General features: G+C 62.0%; 1 protein-coding gene across 24 annotated transcripts in view; it reads right to left on the bottom strand.

Moving 5' to 3' along the window:
- The window catches only part of KIF1A (kinesin family member 1A), a 37,859-nt gene that overhangs the window by 14,849 nt on the left and 7,037 nt on the right, over positions 1–15,973 (bottom strand). For 9 of the 24 annotated variants that reach the window (XM_080604371.1, XM_080604382.1, XM_080604392.1 and 6 more), the window contains exons 3-27: positions 15,609–15,685; positions 15,333–15,512; positions 14,854–14,919; positions 14,531–14,709; positions 14,128–14,239; positions 13,698–13,775; positions 13,333–13,398; positions 13,091–13,108; positions 12,713–12,788; positions 12,534–12,612; positions 12,313–12,455; positions 11,864–11,890; positions 10,324–10,532; positions 9,173–9,252; positions 8,822–8,897; positions 6,762–6,841; positions 6,399–6,505; positions 6,114–6,197; positions 5,851–6,031; positions 5,696–5,768; positions 5,373–5,466; positions 4,694–4,842; positions 3,808–3,986; positions 3,570–3,707; positions 2,523–2,780 (exon numbers count right to left, since the gene is read on the bottom strand). In XM_080604371.1, the coding sequence (XP_080460497.1) occupies positions 2,523–2,780; positions 3,570–3,707; positions 3,808–3,986; positions 4,694–4,842; positions 5,373–5,466; positions 5,696–5,768; positions 5,851–6,031; positions 6,114–6,197; positions 6,399–6,505; positions 6,762–6,841; positions 8,822–8,897; positions 9,173–9,252; positions 10,324–10,532; positions 11,864–11,890; positions 12,313–12,455; positions 12,534–12,612; positions 12,713–12,788; positions 13,091–13,108; positions 13,333–13,398; positions 13,698–13,775; positions 14,128–14,239; positions 14,531–14,709; positions 14,854–14,919; positions 15,333–15,512; positions 15,609–15,685 (2,809 nt within the window). The remainder of the gene's footprint in view (positions 1–2,522; positions 2,781–3,569; positions 3,708–3,807; positions 3,987–4,693; positions 4,843–5,372; positions 5,467–5,695; positions 5,769–5,850; positions 6,032–6,113; positions 6,198–6,398; positions 6,506–6,761; positions 6,842–8,821; positions 8,898–9,172; positions 9,253–10,323; positions 10,533–11,863; positions 11,891–12,312; positions 12,456–12,533; positions 12,613–12,712; positions 12,789–13,090; positions 13,109–13,332; positions 13,399–13,697; positions 13,776–14,127; positions 14,240–14,530; positions 14,710–14,853; positions 14,920–15,332; positions 15,513–15,608; positions 15,686–15,973) is intronic. The other 15 variants (XM_080604381.1, XM_080604384.1, XM_080604385.1 and 12 more) reach the window with 6 other exon arrangements.

The raw sequence follows: 15,973 nt of genomic DNA, 5'->3' as shown, positions 1-15,973 counted from the left end.
GCGGCGTGCACGTGTCCCCCGCCCCGTCCTGCCTGGGGCCTTGGGGTCCCGGGCCACCCGCAGGGACATCACCGGGCGAGGTGCCACCCCGGGGCTCCGAGGTGACAGCTGAGCTCCCGGGGGCCTCCTCCTGGCGGTCGGGCTGGGGACAGGCACGTGGCCGTGCGGTGCTCCCCATCCCTCAGGCGTTTGGCCTCCTCTTGCTGCCTTCCTCACGCTGGCGGCCAGCTGGCTCGGTGCCTCCCTCCCCGGCTGCGAGCTGGGGACCCATTTTGGTCCTTTCTGCCCAAGTCGCAGCGTTTCTTCTGGCGCAGCGGTGGTGGAAGCACGCCGTGCCCTCGGCCCTGATCTCCTGCAGCATCCTTGTGCTCCGTGGTCAGGATCCTGATGGCACCCGCCGGGACACGTCGGCTTTGGGAGGCTCCCGAGGGGGCTGCAAACATCTCCAAGCAGCTTGGCTTTGCTGCTCACGGCTTCCTAACCTCGCAGGCATCCAAACAGCATCCGAAAGCACGGCGGGGCTCTTGCAGGAAGGCCGCAGCCCTGCACGTGAAGCCCAGACCTTGAGGTTCAGAGGTTCTCCCTGCGGCTGTAGCTCCGGCCGACCTCAAACCGCTGTCTGAGCCTTTTTCCACCCAAAGAGACTCCACGAGGGACTGAGGCACGGAGCGCGATCCCCCGCCAGGCGTCCCTGTCTTGCCCCATCTCTTCGTGGAGGCCAGCAGGGCCGAGGGGCTGGAGCAGGCACGGGCTGGGGAGCGCCCGCACGTCTTTCTCCTGCCCCAAAAACACCGGGCAGCTCATCGGGATGAAACCGGAGTGAGGTGGGGGGTGAAGGAGGAAGGGAAAGGATGGAGGGGAGGGAGGGAGGGAGGAGGAGGAGGGCAGGGAGGAGGGGGACAAGTGTGTCACTAGAGGAAGGAGGGCAGGGACACTAACCACAAGATTGGTGAGGTGCAAAGATGGCATGCTCAGACCAAAGAAAAGCCTTTCCAAAGTAAGACAAAAGTGAAATAACCCCAATTTTCGCTAAAGCTTTGGAGAGAGAGAGCCAGCAGCTAAAAATAAAATTAAAAAAAAAATGAAAGAAAGAAATAAAGGAAAAAAAAATAATCAAAGACAAGGATCCAATCATAAACCAATCAAAGCACACTTCACAAGAAATGTGGCCAGCACAGCTGCTGCGCGGGGAGCCAAACCCGGGGCAGACTCAAAAGAAGTTGGGAGAGCCTGAGGGGACGACCTGGGGGACCGTCCCCCCGGCACAGAGCGGGGCCCGTGGCCATGGAGGCTTGCTCGGCAGGTCGGTGGGTTTGTTTTTGAGGTGCCCCCAAGAGTTTTGGTTTTGGTTTTGCTTTTTGAAAAAAAGGAAAAAAAGAAAAAGGAAAAAAAAAAGGGCGGAAGAACCCAGCTCTTTCGGTCTGAGGCTGCAGGGCTCTTACCCCACCTCCTCCCTCTCTGCCTGAGCTGCTCTGTCTCCTCCCCACCTCGCTCCCCACGCCCCAGGTTTTAACACAGCGAGGAAGAGCAGCCCTGGTGGGGGGGCCGCCTTCAGTGAACCCTCCCAGCCCCCGGAGTGGGGGCTCCGGGTCCTGCTCCGGGCACACGTCCCCTTGTCCCCTTGGGAAGACTTCTGCAGCAAAACCAGGGAGGCCAGCATCACCCTGCCCGCATCGGGAGGGCGTTTTGGGGATGGGTGACTCGCGACTGAGTCTCAAGGCACAGCCGGAGCCTGAGGGGTCGCTCCAGGCCAAGAGTGACTGAGCCCAGGGCTCTCCTGGCAAACAGGGAGGAGAAATCGAGGCTCTCGTCCATTCCTGCTCCTGCAGCCCAGATCCCTGTGTGCCGCCACCCCTGAGCATCCCCCGTGCTGGCGGCTGCCAGCCTGCGGGAATAGCCCTGAGCTGCTCATGGGGCACAGGCAGCAAGAGAAAACTGCTTTCCAGAGTCCTCCTTCCTGATCCCAGGCTCCCCTCACTCCCATGGCTCCCCCGAGCCACCTGAGCGCCCCCCGGTCACCCCAGGGGCTCACGCAGACTGGCACAGCCCCGTTTCTCCCTGCTGCGCTGGGACAGCTGCGAAACTTGTGGCCTCACAGCACCTGCACACCGCTGCCCTGGGACAAAGACGCAGAGCTGCGCGCTCACGGTCTTCACTGCGACTGGCAGGAGGTGACCCTTTCAGGGACAAAAAGGCCCCGACCCCATAGCACAGGTCCTGCAGCACATTGGATGCCAGGGAAACGGTGACCTGATGTTTTTGGGGGCTGCCCAAAGCAGGGACCTGCCTAAGGGGTCTCGCGCTGGGTCAGCGCGCTCGCTCTGCCTCCGCGGTCCCTGTGCCCTCGGCGCCGTGCTCGCCACAGCCCTACCTCGGTGGCCCCGGCCGCGGCGGCTCTCGTGGCCAGCCAGCCACCCCTGCGCCCGTGGGATGCCCTGGAGGTGGGGGTCGTGCCAGAAAGCAGTTCCCTCATGCGAAAGAGCTAGTTCCTTCCCGGCATGCTCTCCTAAAACCTCACCAACCTTCCTACTAAACTGAACAGGGGGGAGCGGTCGTAAAACGGATCCCGGCCATCACACAGCGGGCACTCCGGAAAGATGTCTTCCTCCAGGTCCTCCGCCTCCTCCTCCTCCTCCTCCTGCCCCTCGTGCTGCTCGTCAGCAGGCTCGGTGATGTCGGAGTCGGGGTTCGAGAAGGTAGGGGAGGGGGTGAGATCAGCCATGCGCTCGCTCATGCATGTGTTGAAAAGAGGAGAGCTGTTGCAGCCAGAGATATCTGAACTAAGGTTAGTACAACAAGATAGAAGACAGGTTAACACCAGCTGTTCCAAACAGAGAGAGCAAGAATAGGAATTTTGCTTTGCCTTTTTTTTTTTTTTTTTTTTTAGTTTGGTTTGGTTTGGTTTGGTTTCTGCTCAAACCGAGGGATGTCGGGAAACAGAGACCTGCCCGTCCAGCACATCTTTAAAGGAAGCCACCAACGGCCATCAGCTATAAAGCGTAGAAAAAAGAGTGACCCAACAAACTGGTGCAAACACGGGGATTCCCGTCGCTGGCTTTGCAGGCAGTGCAGCGCAGCGGGGACGGAGCACGAGACACGAGGCTGGGCGATGCCCCACCGCCGAGGGGAATCCTGCTGCCGGCAGTGCCACGGCATGGGGTGACACCTCTGCGGCACACACGTCTGTGTGTCCCCGCCGGGGCTGCCTGTCCTCGCCGCCGGCACCGCGCGGGGAGCACATGGAGACACACGGCACGGGCGGCACAGACAGATGCTCGGACGCGAACACCTACGGCTGGGCTCACAGACAGGCGGCAGGCACGGTGGCACGGGCTCTCCGCCCACCCCTGCCTGCAGCCCCTCTGCTGGCTGTGCCCTCCCGCAGCTGGCAGCCCCTGCGGGGTGGCACCGCTCCGTGGCAGGCAGGAGGGTGACCAGCCACCGCGGGGTGCCAGAAGCAGGCGCGGCGGGGCCGTCGCGAGCAAGAGGACGGCTTCCTCTGGCAGCCGTGCTGCCCCAGGGGGACGCCGTGCCCCTGAGCTGCGTGTTGGAGGAGACAAAGCGCTCACCTGCCAACCAGCCTGAACCACGGGAAGCGGTCGTAGAAGGGATCTCCGCCGGTCACCACGTTGTCGCAGTCCTCGATGACGCTCGAAGGCACTTCTGCTGCACGGTCGTACATTTCGCGCATTAGGTCCAGGCGCTGCCTGCGGGCACAGGGACACCGGGTGGCTGTGAGAAACCAGGCAGGGGCCGGCCAAGCCCTCCCACTCTAAGCCAGCCCCGCGTGGGCATCTCTTGCCCCACCTGAGCTTCTCCAGGGTCCAGTAATGCGTTGCCCCGTTCTTCTGGTCCTGCACCTCCACAGCCACGATGGTCCGGGGGAATGGCCGCTTCTCCCGGTCCTTGGCAGCATCAGGAGGCAGCAGGTCGGGAGGGAGCGGCGAATACAGCGTGTCCGTCAGGAGGACAAACTGGAACTGGACCTGGAAGGGGGTAATGAGGGATGGCGACCTTGCCAAGAGGACCATGGCACTGTCAGCCTGGGCTGTCCGTGGCATGTCCCCGAGCAACACCCAACCATGCACGCTTGTCTGGCTCAGGGCTCTGCTGTGGGTGCCATGCAGAGTCACGGAGCAGCCCTAGGACCAGGCTGACAGGCAGAGGAGGAGGACTGCACACCGTCCTGTCTAACAGGAAAACTAAAAGTGGCCTTCAGCAGGCTCTGATGGAGGACAAGGAGGGGCCCTGCAGCAGGGCTCACCCTGAGATGTGGCATGCACTAAACGCAGGAACACTTCAAAAGGCAGGCTCAGAAATTCGTGCAAGAACTGCGTAGGGTGAAACACAGAAACGCTGCCCCTGGGTGAGGAAGCTCCCTGAGTCCTGAGTGAGGGGCAGCCAGCCCTGCTTCCCCCTTGGCCTCTGCCCTTCCCGCCCTGCTGGAGCCACTTCTCTCGGGCTTCCCAGGCATCGCCGCATGGGGACATGCCCAGCTGTGTGACGGGGATGTGCTGCAGCCACCCGCTCTGGACTCTTAGCTCCCTGCCAGCACACAGCTTTGCGCCCGCTCGCTAAGCCTGCAGTGGCAAGCAGCAGCACCGTGCGCCCTCCAAAACCCCAGGGGATTCGCTCCCCACAACGCCATGGCGGTGACAACCAGAAGCTTTGGCTGGCAGTAGCAGGCACCCACCTTTTTCTTCAGCTCCACACTGATGGCGTTGGCTTCCTTGAGGAAGATGGCGTTGCCCCACAGCAGGTCACGGAGGGAGGTGAACTGGTACCACTTCCACTTTCTGAAGGCCCAGAGGGCGAGCTCGAATTCCCGCTCCGTCCACTGCACTGTGGGATGCAGAGGGACAGTCACCACACGCGCCCCGCGGCGAGGAGGAGGACACGGCACAGAGGTGCCTGCGTGCACGGCACTTCTTCCCACAAGGAGCTTCTGTGCCCCACCGCGGTGCCGTGGAAGCAACGGCAATGCAGCCCTACCCTCCCCGCCGGCACCTGCTCAGCCATCAGGCAAAGGAGGCGGGGAAGGGGTTCAGGTGCAACAATGGACAAACCCATCACAAAAAACCCTCCCGGGGACTTCTTACTGACTCACCGAGGTGCTCTGCACCCAGTTGTTGCACTGACTTTTTTTGTTTGGTTGTCTTTTTGGTCATTATTCTAAATCCATTCTCTTACCGATTTTCTGGCTGTTTTTTATTAATGCCTCCTCGAAAGGGCTGACAGGATGGAGGTGAAACTCAGACCGTACCATCTCCCCTCCCCAAATGCATCTGCAGGTAACGTCAGCGCACAGCACGCAACACAGCCAGGCTGCCCACCCAACTCCTTTCATCCCTCCTTCCTCACCAAGCACTCACCTTCATCTTCAGGTTCTTCTTCTTCCTCATTGGCCTCAGGGTAATACCTAGAGTCCATCTGCTTCTGCAGAGCCTCCAATTTGCTCTCATAGTCCTGGGGAAAGCAGGGAGAATGATGCAGCCCACAAAATGTGATCTTCAGCCACCATCTGCACATCCCCCCTTCCCCTGCAGCCTCCTCCCTCCTCCAGGTCCACATAGCTGGGCAGCCCCAGGAACGACGTATGGGTTTGCTGTCATCTTGAAGATGCACCAAGCCACCCCACAGAAATTTCTGCTGGGGCTCGGTGGTGCTCAGGGAGGAGCCAGGCCTGGCCACCTACCAGCCTCTGCTGCTCCAGAAGGTAATTGGCCTCCTCCCTCTCCCGCCGGTACTGGTCCTCCAGCTCCTGCAGCCTGGGAGGAGCGGGGAAGATGGGGATGAGCGACCTGGGCTCTTTCCCTCCCCTTCCTCCCAGCCCCAGCCCCACCTCCCCACCTCTGCTCCATCTCCTGCTTCATGTCGATGCCCTGCTTCTCCAGCAGCTCTCTCTGGGCAAAGGCCCAGTCCACGGGCTCAGCAGGTGTCTCCGCACACGGTGTCCGCTCCCGCTCCTGCCGGGCCTGCTCGGGGTGGTTGAAGCGGAAGACGTGGCTCTTCCCCATGATGATCCGGTTTCCTGCGGTGCGGACAAGGGCTCAGGTTTAGGGGCAGGGAACCCGCGCGGGGTGGCGGGCCGGAGCACCCTCCTGGGGACCCACCTGACCGCAGGACGCTGGGCTCCGTCACCTTTTTGCCATTCACATAGGTGTCGGCGCCTTCGCAGGGCTCCAGGGTCACAATCACTGCGTGACAAGCGGCAAGTGGAGGGGCAGCCCCGCGTCCCCGGGCGCATCCCCACCACCGCAGGCAACGAACGGGGCTGGCAGCAGCGCTTGGCCAACCTCACGTCAGCCACAGCACGCCCCAGGACTAAGAGGGGGGGATGAACCCTCCTAGGTCCAGGATGAGCCTGGGCAGCTGGAGCCCCTCGGGACAAGCAGTACCTTCACCGCCCGTCCTTGTGTCGCTGCGGAAGAGGCAGTGCTCTTCCTTGATGAAGTGCCCGCTGAGAACAATGTCCTGCCTCTTCTCTGCATCTTCCCGACCAACCCTGCCGGGGGAGAGACAGCTTGAGCCGGCTCCGTCCTTCCTCAAACCAGCCCCTCCGTGAGGCTCCACCCAAAAATATCCTCTGGGCTCACACCAGCAGCCCTTGGTGCATGGCAAGACTAATGTCCCCCGTGAGATTTCCCCAGACACGCATTTTTCCCAAGCGGCCACACCACTTTGGGGATGCCTGGGGAAGGTGCAGGAGGGCGGGTGCCCACCAGCACTGAGATACAGGCTCTGCAGGACCCGGCCCTCACCTGGTTATCCCGTCCTTGATGTAGTAGAGAAGGCACTCAGACATGAGCGGGTCCTCGTTCAGGTTGACCAAGTGGGGCGTCTGGGGGAGGCAAGGACAGAGTCACCCCGGTGCACGGCAACCCCCCAGCCTCGCCACGGGGCCCCCCAGCTCCTGCAGCTGCCCCGACCTAACCCAGCGTGGACAAAACGAGGGCTGGACTCCAACTCTGCACCTCTACACGCTTCCCTGCTTTCTTCTTCCGAGGACCGAGGTCTGGGCAGCTTTTCCTTGGTTGCTTGGGAAACTTTGTGTTGTAAGCAGGCCCAGCACGGAGCTGGGAGCTGTACGGGGAGTCCTTGAACGGAGGTGACTGTGTGTCTGCTATGATAAGCAGATAGCCAGGTGCTATCACAACCCCCAGCTCCGTCACAGAAGGTGAGACGGAGACTCTTCCTTTACAGCAGCTGTTTCAGGACAAGAGGAACTAAAAGCCCCTGTTTCCCTCCACGGATGGCACGGGGACAGATGAAGCACCCAAAGGAGCAGGTCCCAGCCCAGAGGTTCATCCAGAGCCAGCAGCAGAGACCTGAAGCCTTGCCCCAGGTTGGATTGCACTCCCTGGTCTCCCTCCTGTGGGTTCCCTCCCACGAGCCACAGCCACTTTGCTTCTGATGAGAGGGAATTTACTCCCGGGGCCACGGAGCCCTCCGACCGCAGCCCGCTTGGCTCGTCCCACTGCCAGCTGCTGCGATCGCGCCTTCAACCGGCAGCAAAGTCCTGGGAGTATCAACGGGTGAAGCTCAGAGTTTCCCAGAAATAAGAGACACAGGAAGAAATGTGGTATCAGCCTGCTGGCACCCAGCATGCAGAGGTGTCCCCGTCAGGAGACACCCTGATGGATGCAGGGGACTCACTCCAAACAGTGCAGGAGAGCTGGAGGTGAAGGGAAACGCAGGCTGTCCTCCACGGCTGCTGGCAGGAATAACGGGCCACAGCACGTAACCTGCAGACCTCTGGGCAGACACGTAGCCCCTGGGTCTGACAGAGAAGCTCTGGGACTGTTTTAGTTTGCAATTTCACTCCAGATTTGCAAGGTTTGGGGAAACGGTCACCCCAGCGATGGCATATGGCAGGGCAACAAAGCCCGGCTAGGTTTTGCTCTCAATCCAAATGGGTTTTGCAGGCCTTCAGTGCTAACTTTCCTTGCCAGCAGCTGGAGAAGTCAGGGCAGTTGTCACCCACCAGAGAGCCGAAGAGCAAGTCGGCACCAAGACCAACACAGCAAGGCCACCTTCCGGACAAACCTGCTTTGGGGAATAAACCCCCACGCTTCCTACGCACACATCGGGGGGCCTAATGGGCAGCGGCTGCGACGGCAGATGGAAAACAAAGACAGCAGTGTAAAACCTGTTGGAAGAGCCACGCCGAGGTCCCAAAGGGCTCGTTGCTGCTTGTCCTAGCAGGGGCTGGGGGCAGACCCTGCTCTCCTTGCCCTGCACGTCTCGCAGGACGCTGTCTGCCAGGGGCACTTAGCCCACTGCAGGCGCGGGGTGCCAAGGAGCAGCAGGGCTGTGCTGCTGCTGCTGGCGCCTATCAGGGCTCACGGCCAGATGAGCTGCTGGGGGCACGGCCAGCTTTTGCTCCAGAAACGCTCTCTGGGATGCTACATAAAACAGCGGTATTTAATGCTCCTGAGCCTTCGTTTCTCGGCGAGGATGCAGGGTGACAACACCATGCAATACCCCAGGGTGTTAACAGCTGACACAGAGCCCAACGCAGCCACGGTTCCTGAGGCTCACCGGTGTCCCCTGGGTGGGGACGGCATCCTCCACGTGCCAGGTGATGGGGAATGACATTGAAAATTTAGCCATGCACTTCTATCGAAACAGCCCACGGTGGATGTACAGGGGTGGCACTGAAATGTCCATCACGGGTTTCATAGCAAGGAGAGGTCAGTTAACACCTCTGAGAGCTCAAGGGAAATATTTGAGGCTGGCCAGCAGTGGCAAGGTAGGTTTGAAGGGAACCGCGTGGGTACAAACCCGCCCTCATTTGCCAGGGAAAATCAGACAATCCTACCTTTTTAGGAGAGAAAACACCCAGGGTGCCTCCGTCCTCCCTCATGGCCACCCCCATCTCGGCCAGCAAGGCTTCCCTGCAGGAGCAGAGGTTGTCATAGACACTCTGGACCCCACAGCCACCCGCCACCACCCACCGCATGTCCCCACTGGTGGTGATCCAGCCTGGGCGATGCCCCACGCCCGCCGGCTGCTGCAGCCCTGTGCAGAGTAGCCAGGGCAGGGTTGGAGCCCACGTGGAGATGGTGGATGGTGCTGAGGGGCCTGGGAGGCACCAAACTGCCCCCATCCCGTCCCACGTGCCGAGAGGCTGCAGGCAAGAAGAGGGTCAGGCGCAGGGACCCCGACCCACCTCTCCATCCGGATTGCCTCTGTCCTGCGCAGCTTCTCCTCCCACGTCTCGTTCAGCTCGGCAATGATCTTCTCTGTTTCCTGGTGGGGTGAGCAGGGCTCAGCATTTTGTATGGTCCAGCGTCCTGTGCACCTGGGCTGGGCGCAGCCCCCGAGGGAGCCGGCCCTGCTCTCAGGCTGCTTTCAAGGGGCTGCGGCAGCGCTGCGCTCGCATTTTCCCTTCACCCCCTCGCTCTGCTGGGAGTGCTTGTCCCACAGCAAAGGCAGCCCCGGCTGGACCCTGCTGCGCCAAACCCGCTCCCTGTCCAGGGCACCTCGTGGCTCTGTGTCCATAGGATCACAGAGTGATAGCGTCTTCTGGGTTGGAAAAGACCCTCACGGTCACCAAGTCCAACCATCAGCCTGACATACCGAGTCCCATCCCTAAGCCCTGTCCCTAAATGCCACATCCACGCATCTCTTAAATACCTCCAGGGATGGTGACTGCACCACCTCCCTGGGCAGCCCGTTCCAACGCCCAACCACCCTTTCTGCTCAGAAATCCTCCCTAATGTCCCATCCAAACCTCCCCTGACACGACTTGAGACTGTTTCCTCACTTGTCCTACCACTTGTCACCCGAGAAAAGAGACCGACACCTCGCTGCGACCTCCGTTCAGGCGCTTGTAGAGGCTGGGGGGGGGGCTCCAGCCATTTCCAGCAGGGTCCTCCCCACCTGCAACTCGCTGTCCTCGTAGCCAGGCCCCGAAGCTGGACGCAGCGCTCGCGGTGCAATCTCACCACAAGGGGACAACCACCTCCCCGGTCCCACTGGCCACGCTGTTTCTGACGCAGGCCAGGATGCCGTCGGCCACCTTGGCCACCCGGGCACAGCGCTGGCCCACGCTCGGGTGACTGTTGACCAGCACCCGCGGGTCCTTTTCTGCCGGGCAGTTAGTTTTCCAGCCACTCTCCCCCGAGCCACAAGGGGGTTGTGGTGACCCAGGCACAGCACCCGGTGCCCGGCCTTGCTGGATGTCGTGCGGCTGGATGCGGCCCAGGCAGCCAGCCCGTGCTGGTCCCCCCGCAGAGCCCTCAGGCTCCCGCCCAGCCTGACAGCCCTCTGTCCGCTCGCTTCCAGAGGGAAGAGGAGCAGAACACGCCAGCCTCCTACCTTAAGCCTTTCGATGGCCTCTTCGCTGCCTGGAGCAAACATGATGCGCTCGTGGAGGCTGGCAACAGAGGCGGCGCGGCTGGAGAGAGCTGACAGGGAGGAAGAGGGGCTGATGCCGGCAATGGCGTTGGTCACTGTGGAGAGATTGTCATGGCGTTGGCTCAGCTCTGCCCCGCTAGTGCCATTATTGTTCTCAAAGTCGGACACATCTACGGGCGGGGAAGGAGAGGGACGGGATGGGGGGAAGACACAAGGGCAGGAAGAAGGAAGAGAGAGAGAAAGAAGATAGAGACAAGAAAAGCTGTTGGGAAAAAAAAAAGTGGCAAGAAGAAAGACAAAAATCAAAAGAAAAAGGCACAGCATCGGCAGAGCAGGCCAGCAGCAGGGCACGGCTCCCATGCCTTGGCCCCAGCCCGGGACTGTTGTTGGCAGCAGCGCGGTAATGGCCTGGGAGCCCTTCCTGGCCTACCGGGGGTGCTTTGTGGCAGCACGGGGTGCCTGAACTGCCCCGGCCATCCTCCCCCCTGGGCATGGGGCGCTCTGCCCTGCCCTGCTGCCCCATACTAGCTGGATTTGGGGGCGACCGGTATTTGGGGAAGGCAAGGAGAGACGGGTGTCCCGCCCTACAAAGGGGCAAGCCCAGCGCCCTTCCCACGGCAAAGGGAGGCAGCCCAGCTGCCAGCGCAGAGGCTCACGGGCATGAGCTCCCCCAGCTGCAGTACGCTCTCGCCGTTTGCCCTGCTGTCAGAAATGCTGTTCCGGCCCCCAGAAGTCGCAGTGAGGAGGAGACGGGACAGGGGCACGCGCTCCCGGTGGCAGCTCAGCCCGTGGCAGTGGGGACGCAGTCTCCAGCAGCCTGGGCAGGTGCCGGGTCCCGTCTCCCAGCGGGATGCTCGCAGCCGCTTCCACTGCCCGACCCACGCAGAGATGGGTCGGGATCCCTTATCTGGGGGCCACCGCTTCTAGGGGACAGCCAGCTCCCGATGGAGAACAAGAGCCCCATCACTTTGTGGAGCCCCCCTGCCTCCAATTCGTCCTGTTCCTCCGATGCCCCCCGAATAGCCCTCAGCAGGACTGGTCACTGAGGTGTCCCAAGGCCACTCGCACCGCACTGTGCTTTGCCTGGCGCTTTTTTCTCCCGGGAGCACGGACCGTGCCCACACAAGCAGCGCCAGCAGCAGCAACCAGCCCAGCAGCAGCAACAGCAGCAGCAGCAGAAGCAACGGGAAACACAGTGACAGCATGGGAGAGCGGGTCCCTATGGTGAACGCACCGCTAGCGCCCTGCCTGGCAGATTTGCAGGGCCTCACCCTGCAGAATGCACGTCCTGGGCTTGGCGAGGGCACGGGCGCAGTGCAGAAATGTCCCTGTGCCACCCGTCCCCCCAGCAGGGCACCAGGCTCCACTGCTGCCCCTTCGCTAGCGCCCTGGGGCCAGCTCTCGCTGCCCTTTCCCATGCTGCACGCATGCTCCTCGGCACAGCCTGAGCCTCCCAAAAGCAGAGAAGCAACACAGAATACCAGTGATGGGGAATACACACATTTGGATCCTTCCGCAGCAGGATGGGCTAAGAGAGAGAGAGGGCAGGGAGCAGGGGGGAAGACAAAGAAAACAGAACAAGAGTGGGTTCATCTCGGTAGGATTCATGGCAGCCTGAAAGCACGGGGAGGAGAGGACACGGACCCCGAGCATCCTCCTGGCGCCTCGGCCGGGCGCCCTGCGGGATGCTGGCAGTGGGAAATGGGGGGGGGCAAGAGGGCTGCTGGGGCAAAGCAGCTCCTCCGGGATGGCACACGTGCGTGCAGGGCCCGCCAGAGGTGTCCCAACGGGGGTGGTGGCAGTGGGGGGGCGCAGCCGTGCCCCTTGCTGCATGGCAGGGAGAATGACGAGATGGCTGAGGCGCAGGGCAGGACACGGGGTGGCTCTGGGGACGTCCCCTCCGAGACACCAGCCTGCCTCTGCCCAGCGCCGCCCTGGCGCGGTACCTACTGTCAATGATGTCCCCGAGACCCTGGGCGTAGAGAAGGTCACGCAGGCGGGCCACCTCGTCCTTCAGCTCCCGGATGAGCTTGTTGTTGGGGTCCTCATTGATGACGGCGTTGCAGCGGATCTGCTTGGCGCGGTCGGCATACCTGGGGAGAGGCACAACCCTGAGCAGCTGGGTCCCAAAACCTCCCGTGCCCTCGTCTAGCTCTCCATCCAGAGCCTACCTTAAAGTGCTGAGGGTCTCGTCGTAGTTGATGTCGGCGGGGCTGAGCGCAGCGACCATGGCGGTCCTGGAGTTGCCCCCTGCCCGGAGAGATGCCAGGCTTCAGCAGGGCGACTGTCCCTGGGGGGGCTGCCACCCCCTGCCATGCCCCCCCGCCAAGCCCTGCGCCCGTGTCCTCACCCAGGTTCTCCCGCAGCAGCCAGGTTAGCACCGAGTCCCGGTAGGGGATGAAATCCGTCTTCTTCTTCTTCTTGTTCTGGGGAGAGGGAGCAGAGGGATGGGCTGCCAGGCTGCTCGCTCTCCTCCAAGCAAACACCGCGGCCGGTGCCAGCGCTGTCCCCAGCCGCACTGGGCTGAGCAGCGGGCATCCCCGATGGGGGACGGCTCTGCCGGGAGGTGTCTAACGAGGGCTGTGCAGCAACCAGGACACAAAGGGATCTGCCCAGCCCACAGGTGCCCAGGTGGCACCTCACCCCTAAAGGGCTCGTTGCAAACCGCCCCGCAACCCACCTCCACCCTTGTAAACCCAAATCCACCCAGCCCTGCCCGAGCACGTACCTTATTTGGCCCTGAATCCTGCAAAGAAAGCAGAGAGACTGTTTAGCTCTGTTGCAAGCAGAAGAGAGCAGGGGGGAGGGAGGTGACAGCGAGCTACTCCCCTCCTCTTCACCCAGCACAGGCCCCCAGGTGCTCCATTTCTGGGAGCTGGGAGCTTGGGTGCTCCAATCCCCCTGGAGCTGGGAGCTTGGGTGCTCCATCCCTGGATAGCTGGGTGTCCCACCCCCGCTCCAGGTACCTACCATTTCGGCCAGAGCAGAGATGACTTTCCCCAGTGTGGTCAAGGACTTGTTGATGTTTGCTCCTTCCTGGTGGAGAGACCAAAAGCCCAGATCCTCAGGCCCTGTTTCGGAGCAGCGCTAAAGCCCGGTGCACCAAGAGGATGGAGAAGCCCCAGCACAGGGTGGGCAACCAGCAACTGGTCTTACTGGGCAACCAGCACCTCCCAGCTGGGGCTTGCGGACCCTGCTGGCACCGGCACTGGACAACTCTCAGACAAAACACCGCTGAGGATGTGGCAGTTTCCAATCTAGCGTGCAAGGAATCAGGCAGGGAAAGGACAAGCGGCACCCAGGGACTGCCTGCCGGACCCGCGCCACGCTCTCACCTTCAGCCTCGTGCCCTTCGCACCGGTGGAGTCAGCTCGCTCGCTCCCAGCCAGGTCCACCAGGCTGATTTTGCTGACCTGCAGGCACAGACAGCAGCTGTGGCGGGCTCGGCTCACGCCTAGCGTGTGGGCAAACGGCCCCCCACCACGGAGCTGCGCCGTCAGCAAGGTGGGAGAAAACACCTTCAGCAAACGTGAGCCTGCTCTGGAGGCGGAGGTGGGTTTGACCAGAAGCAGGGCTCGCATTCTTGCCAGAAGGGACAGTGGCCACATGGGGCCAGAGGTGTCCCTCCACAGCGGTCTGGGAGCCCAGCGTGTGGCTGGGACTTAACCCCATCATGTTTCAGCACCCCCCCCAGCCACACGGTGTCCCCCCAGGCGCTGCGGCACACGGAGCCCTTGCAGCGTTCCCCTGGGGCTCTGCCCTCACCTTCTCAGTGGTGATGTTCGTCTCGGCATCGTGTCGCTTCTGGGTGAAGATGATGTTGAAGACGGCGTGTGAGCGGCTGCTGGTCTCGTTCATGTTGGTGGCAGCCACCGTGCTGCGGGGAGAGGAGGGCAGAAGGTGTGACACTCTGCAGGGGACACCAGAGCGGCTGGGGACAGGTTCAGGACAGCGAAGGTGATGGGAAGGCCACTGTGGCCACGAGAAGACTCTGGGCTCCAGGAGTGACCGGTCAAATCGGGTCACATCCTGCCTCGCCTGGGGACCTCAGGCCCTGCCCACAGCACCGGGGACACAAGCTTCAGCCCACGTGTAGGTGCCTGGGGAGACTCTTTGGGGACATCTGGAAGCCCTTCAGATCCTGGTGTTCTCCTGCTCCCCGACTCACCGGGCCTTGTTCCCTGAGTCCATGAGATCCTGGATGTCATTGTAGGAGGTCACAGCCAGCTTGGAGAGGTCCTCAACATAGGGGCCCATGAGGGGATGCTCCCTCACCCGCAGGTTCCCCTTGTTCTTGGGGTTCAGGAGGTCTCTCACCCGCTCGCAGTATATCTCCATGTAGCTCACCTAGGGACAGCACGCGCGGGGCTCTGGGTTTCACTCTGAAGTAACACAGGGCCGGGCGCACGCTGCCATCACGCCAGGCCTCCACCAACCCATCCCGCCCCCGGGAGGCTCGGGCCGGAGCAGGCAGGAGGCGCGGTGCCTTACCTCCACGGAGTAGGACATGTTGTCGTTGGTCGTGTCGTTGATTCGGGAGAAAAGGTCCTCACACAGCTGCGGGGGAAAGAGCCAGGCTGCTCAGTCCCTGAGCAGAGGGATGCTCCACTCTGGGGCAGCCAAGCCAAGAAGATTTCCACCTTCTTGCCCCAAAAGCCAGAGCAGCAGCGATGGGACAGCTCTTGGCGGGGTGGCATGAAAGGCCCCTGATAATGTCGAGGGGACCAGCACCCGCAGAGCCTCTCCCCGCTTTGTAGGGACTTGGGCACGGTCCCTTGCTCACATGAACACCCGCCTCACAGCCCGACCAAACCTCTGCTCCTCCCACCTTGAGCCCTGGGGCCTGGGTGAAGCTCCCCGTGGTGCCCCCTGACCTGCAGCTCGTCTCCCCCGCTTCTCCTTCCCTCCCAACCACCCTTCTCCCTCGGGCACCCCGCTCAGGTTAGCGGGAGCCTTTCTGCAGGCGGTACCTGTGGGATGATGCCTTGCTGGTCCTTCTCCTGCTTCCCCATCATGGTGTAGGATTTTCCAGCCCCTGTCTGCCCGTAGGCAAAGATACAGACGTTATAGCCTTCGAAGGCATGCTGCAACATCTCCTCGCCAATGTCCCGGTACACCTGCTTCTGGGATGCATAATTGATGTCTGCAGGCTGCAGAGAGGAGAGAGGAGCGATCAGAGGAGGTCATCCTGCTGCATCCCAGCCCAGCTGCGGGCTCCAGCCAGGCTCTGGCTCCCCGCTGCTTACCGTGGTGTGGGACCAGTAGGAATAGTCAAAGCTGAAGCTTTTTGGTGTCTCTTTGGGTTGCTTCGGGTTCAGGATGGCTGGGGACAGAGAGAGGGACGTGAGGAGACCAGGCGGCACCATCGCCTCCTGCATCCTGGGCAGGCTGCGACGGGCTTGGTCCCAAACAGTTCCCTGCGGGCTGGAAATCAGGACGGGGTCCCTCCAGCTCCACCGTGGGGGCCAGGGAGAAGGGCAAAGGCTCTCCAAAACGCCCCGGTGAGCGTGGCGCAGGGAGGCTGCTCCTTCCCTTGGGCTGCCTCCTGCTCCACCACGCACCCGCAGCAGCGCCGCAGGGACAGCCCCGGGCACGGAGGTCCCAGCGCTCC

Source organism: Anser brachyrhynchus (assembly GCF_964034855.1).
Source record: "Anser brachyrhynchus genome assembly, chromosome: 9".
NCBI lineage: Eukaryota > Metazoa > Chordata > Aves > Anseriformes > Anatidae > Anser > Anser brachyrhynchus.
Note: the sequence above shows the minus strand (reverse complement) of the source record. Positions and strands in the feature narration are given on the sequence as shown.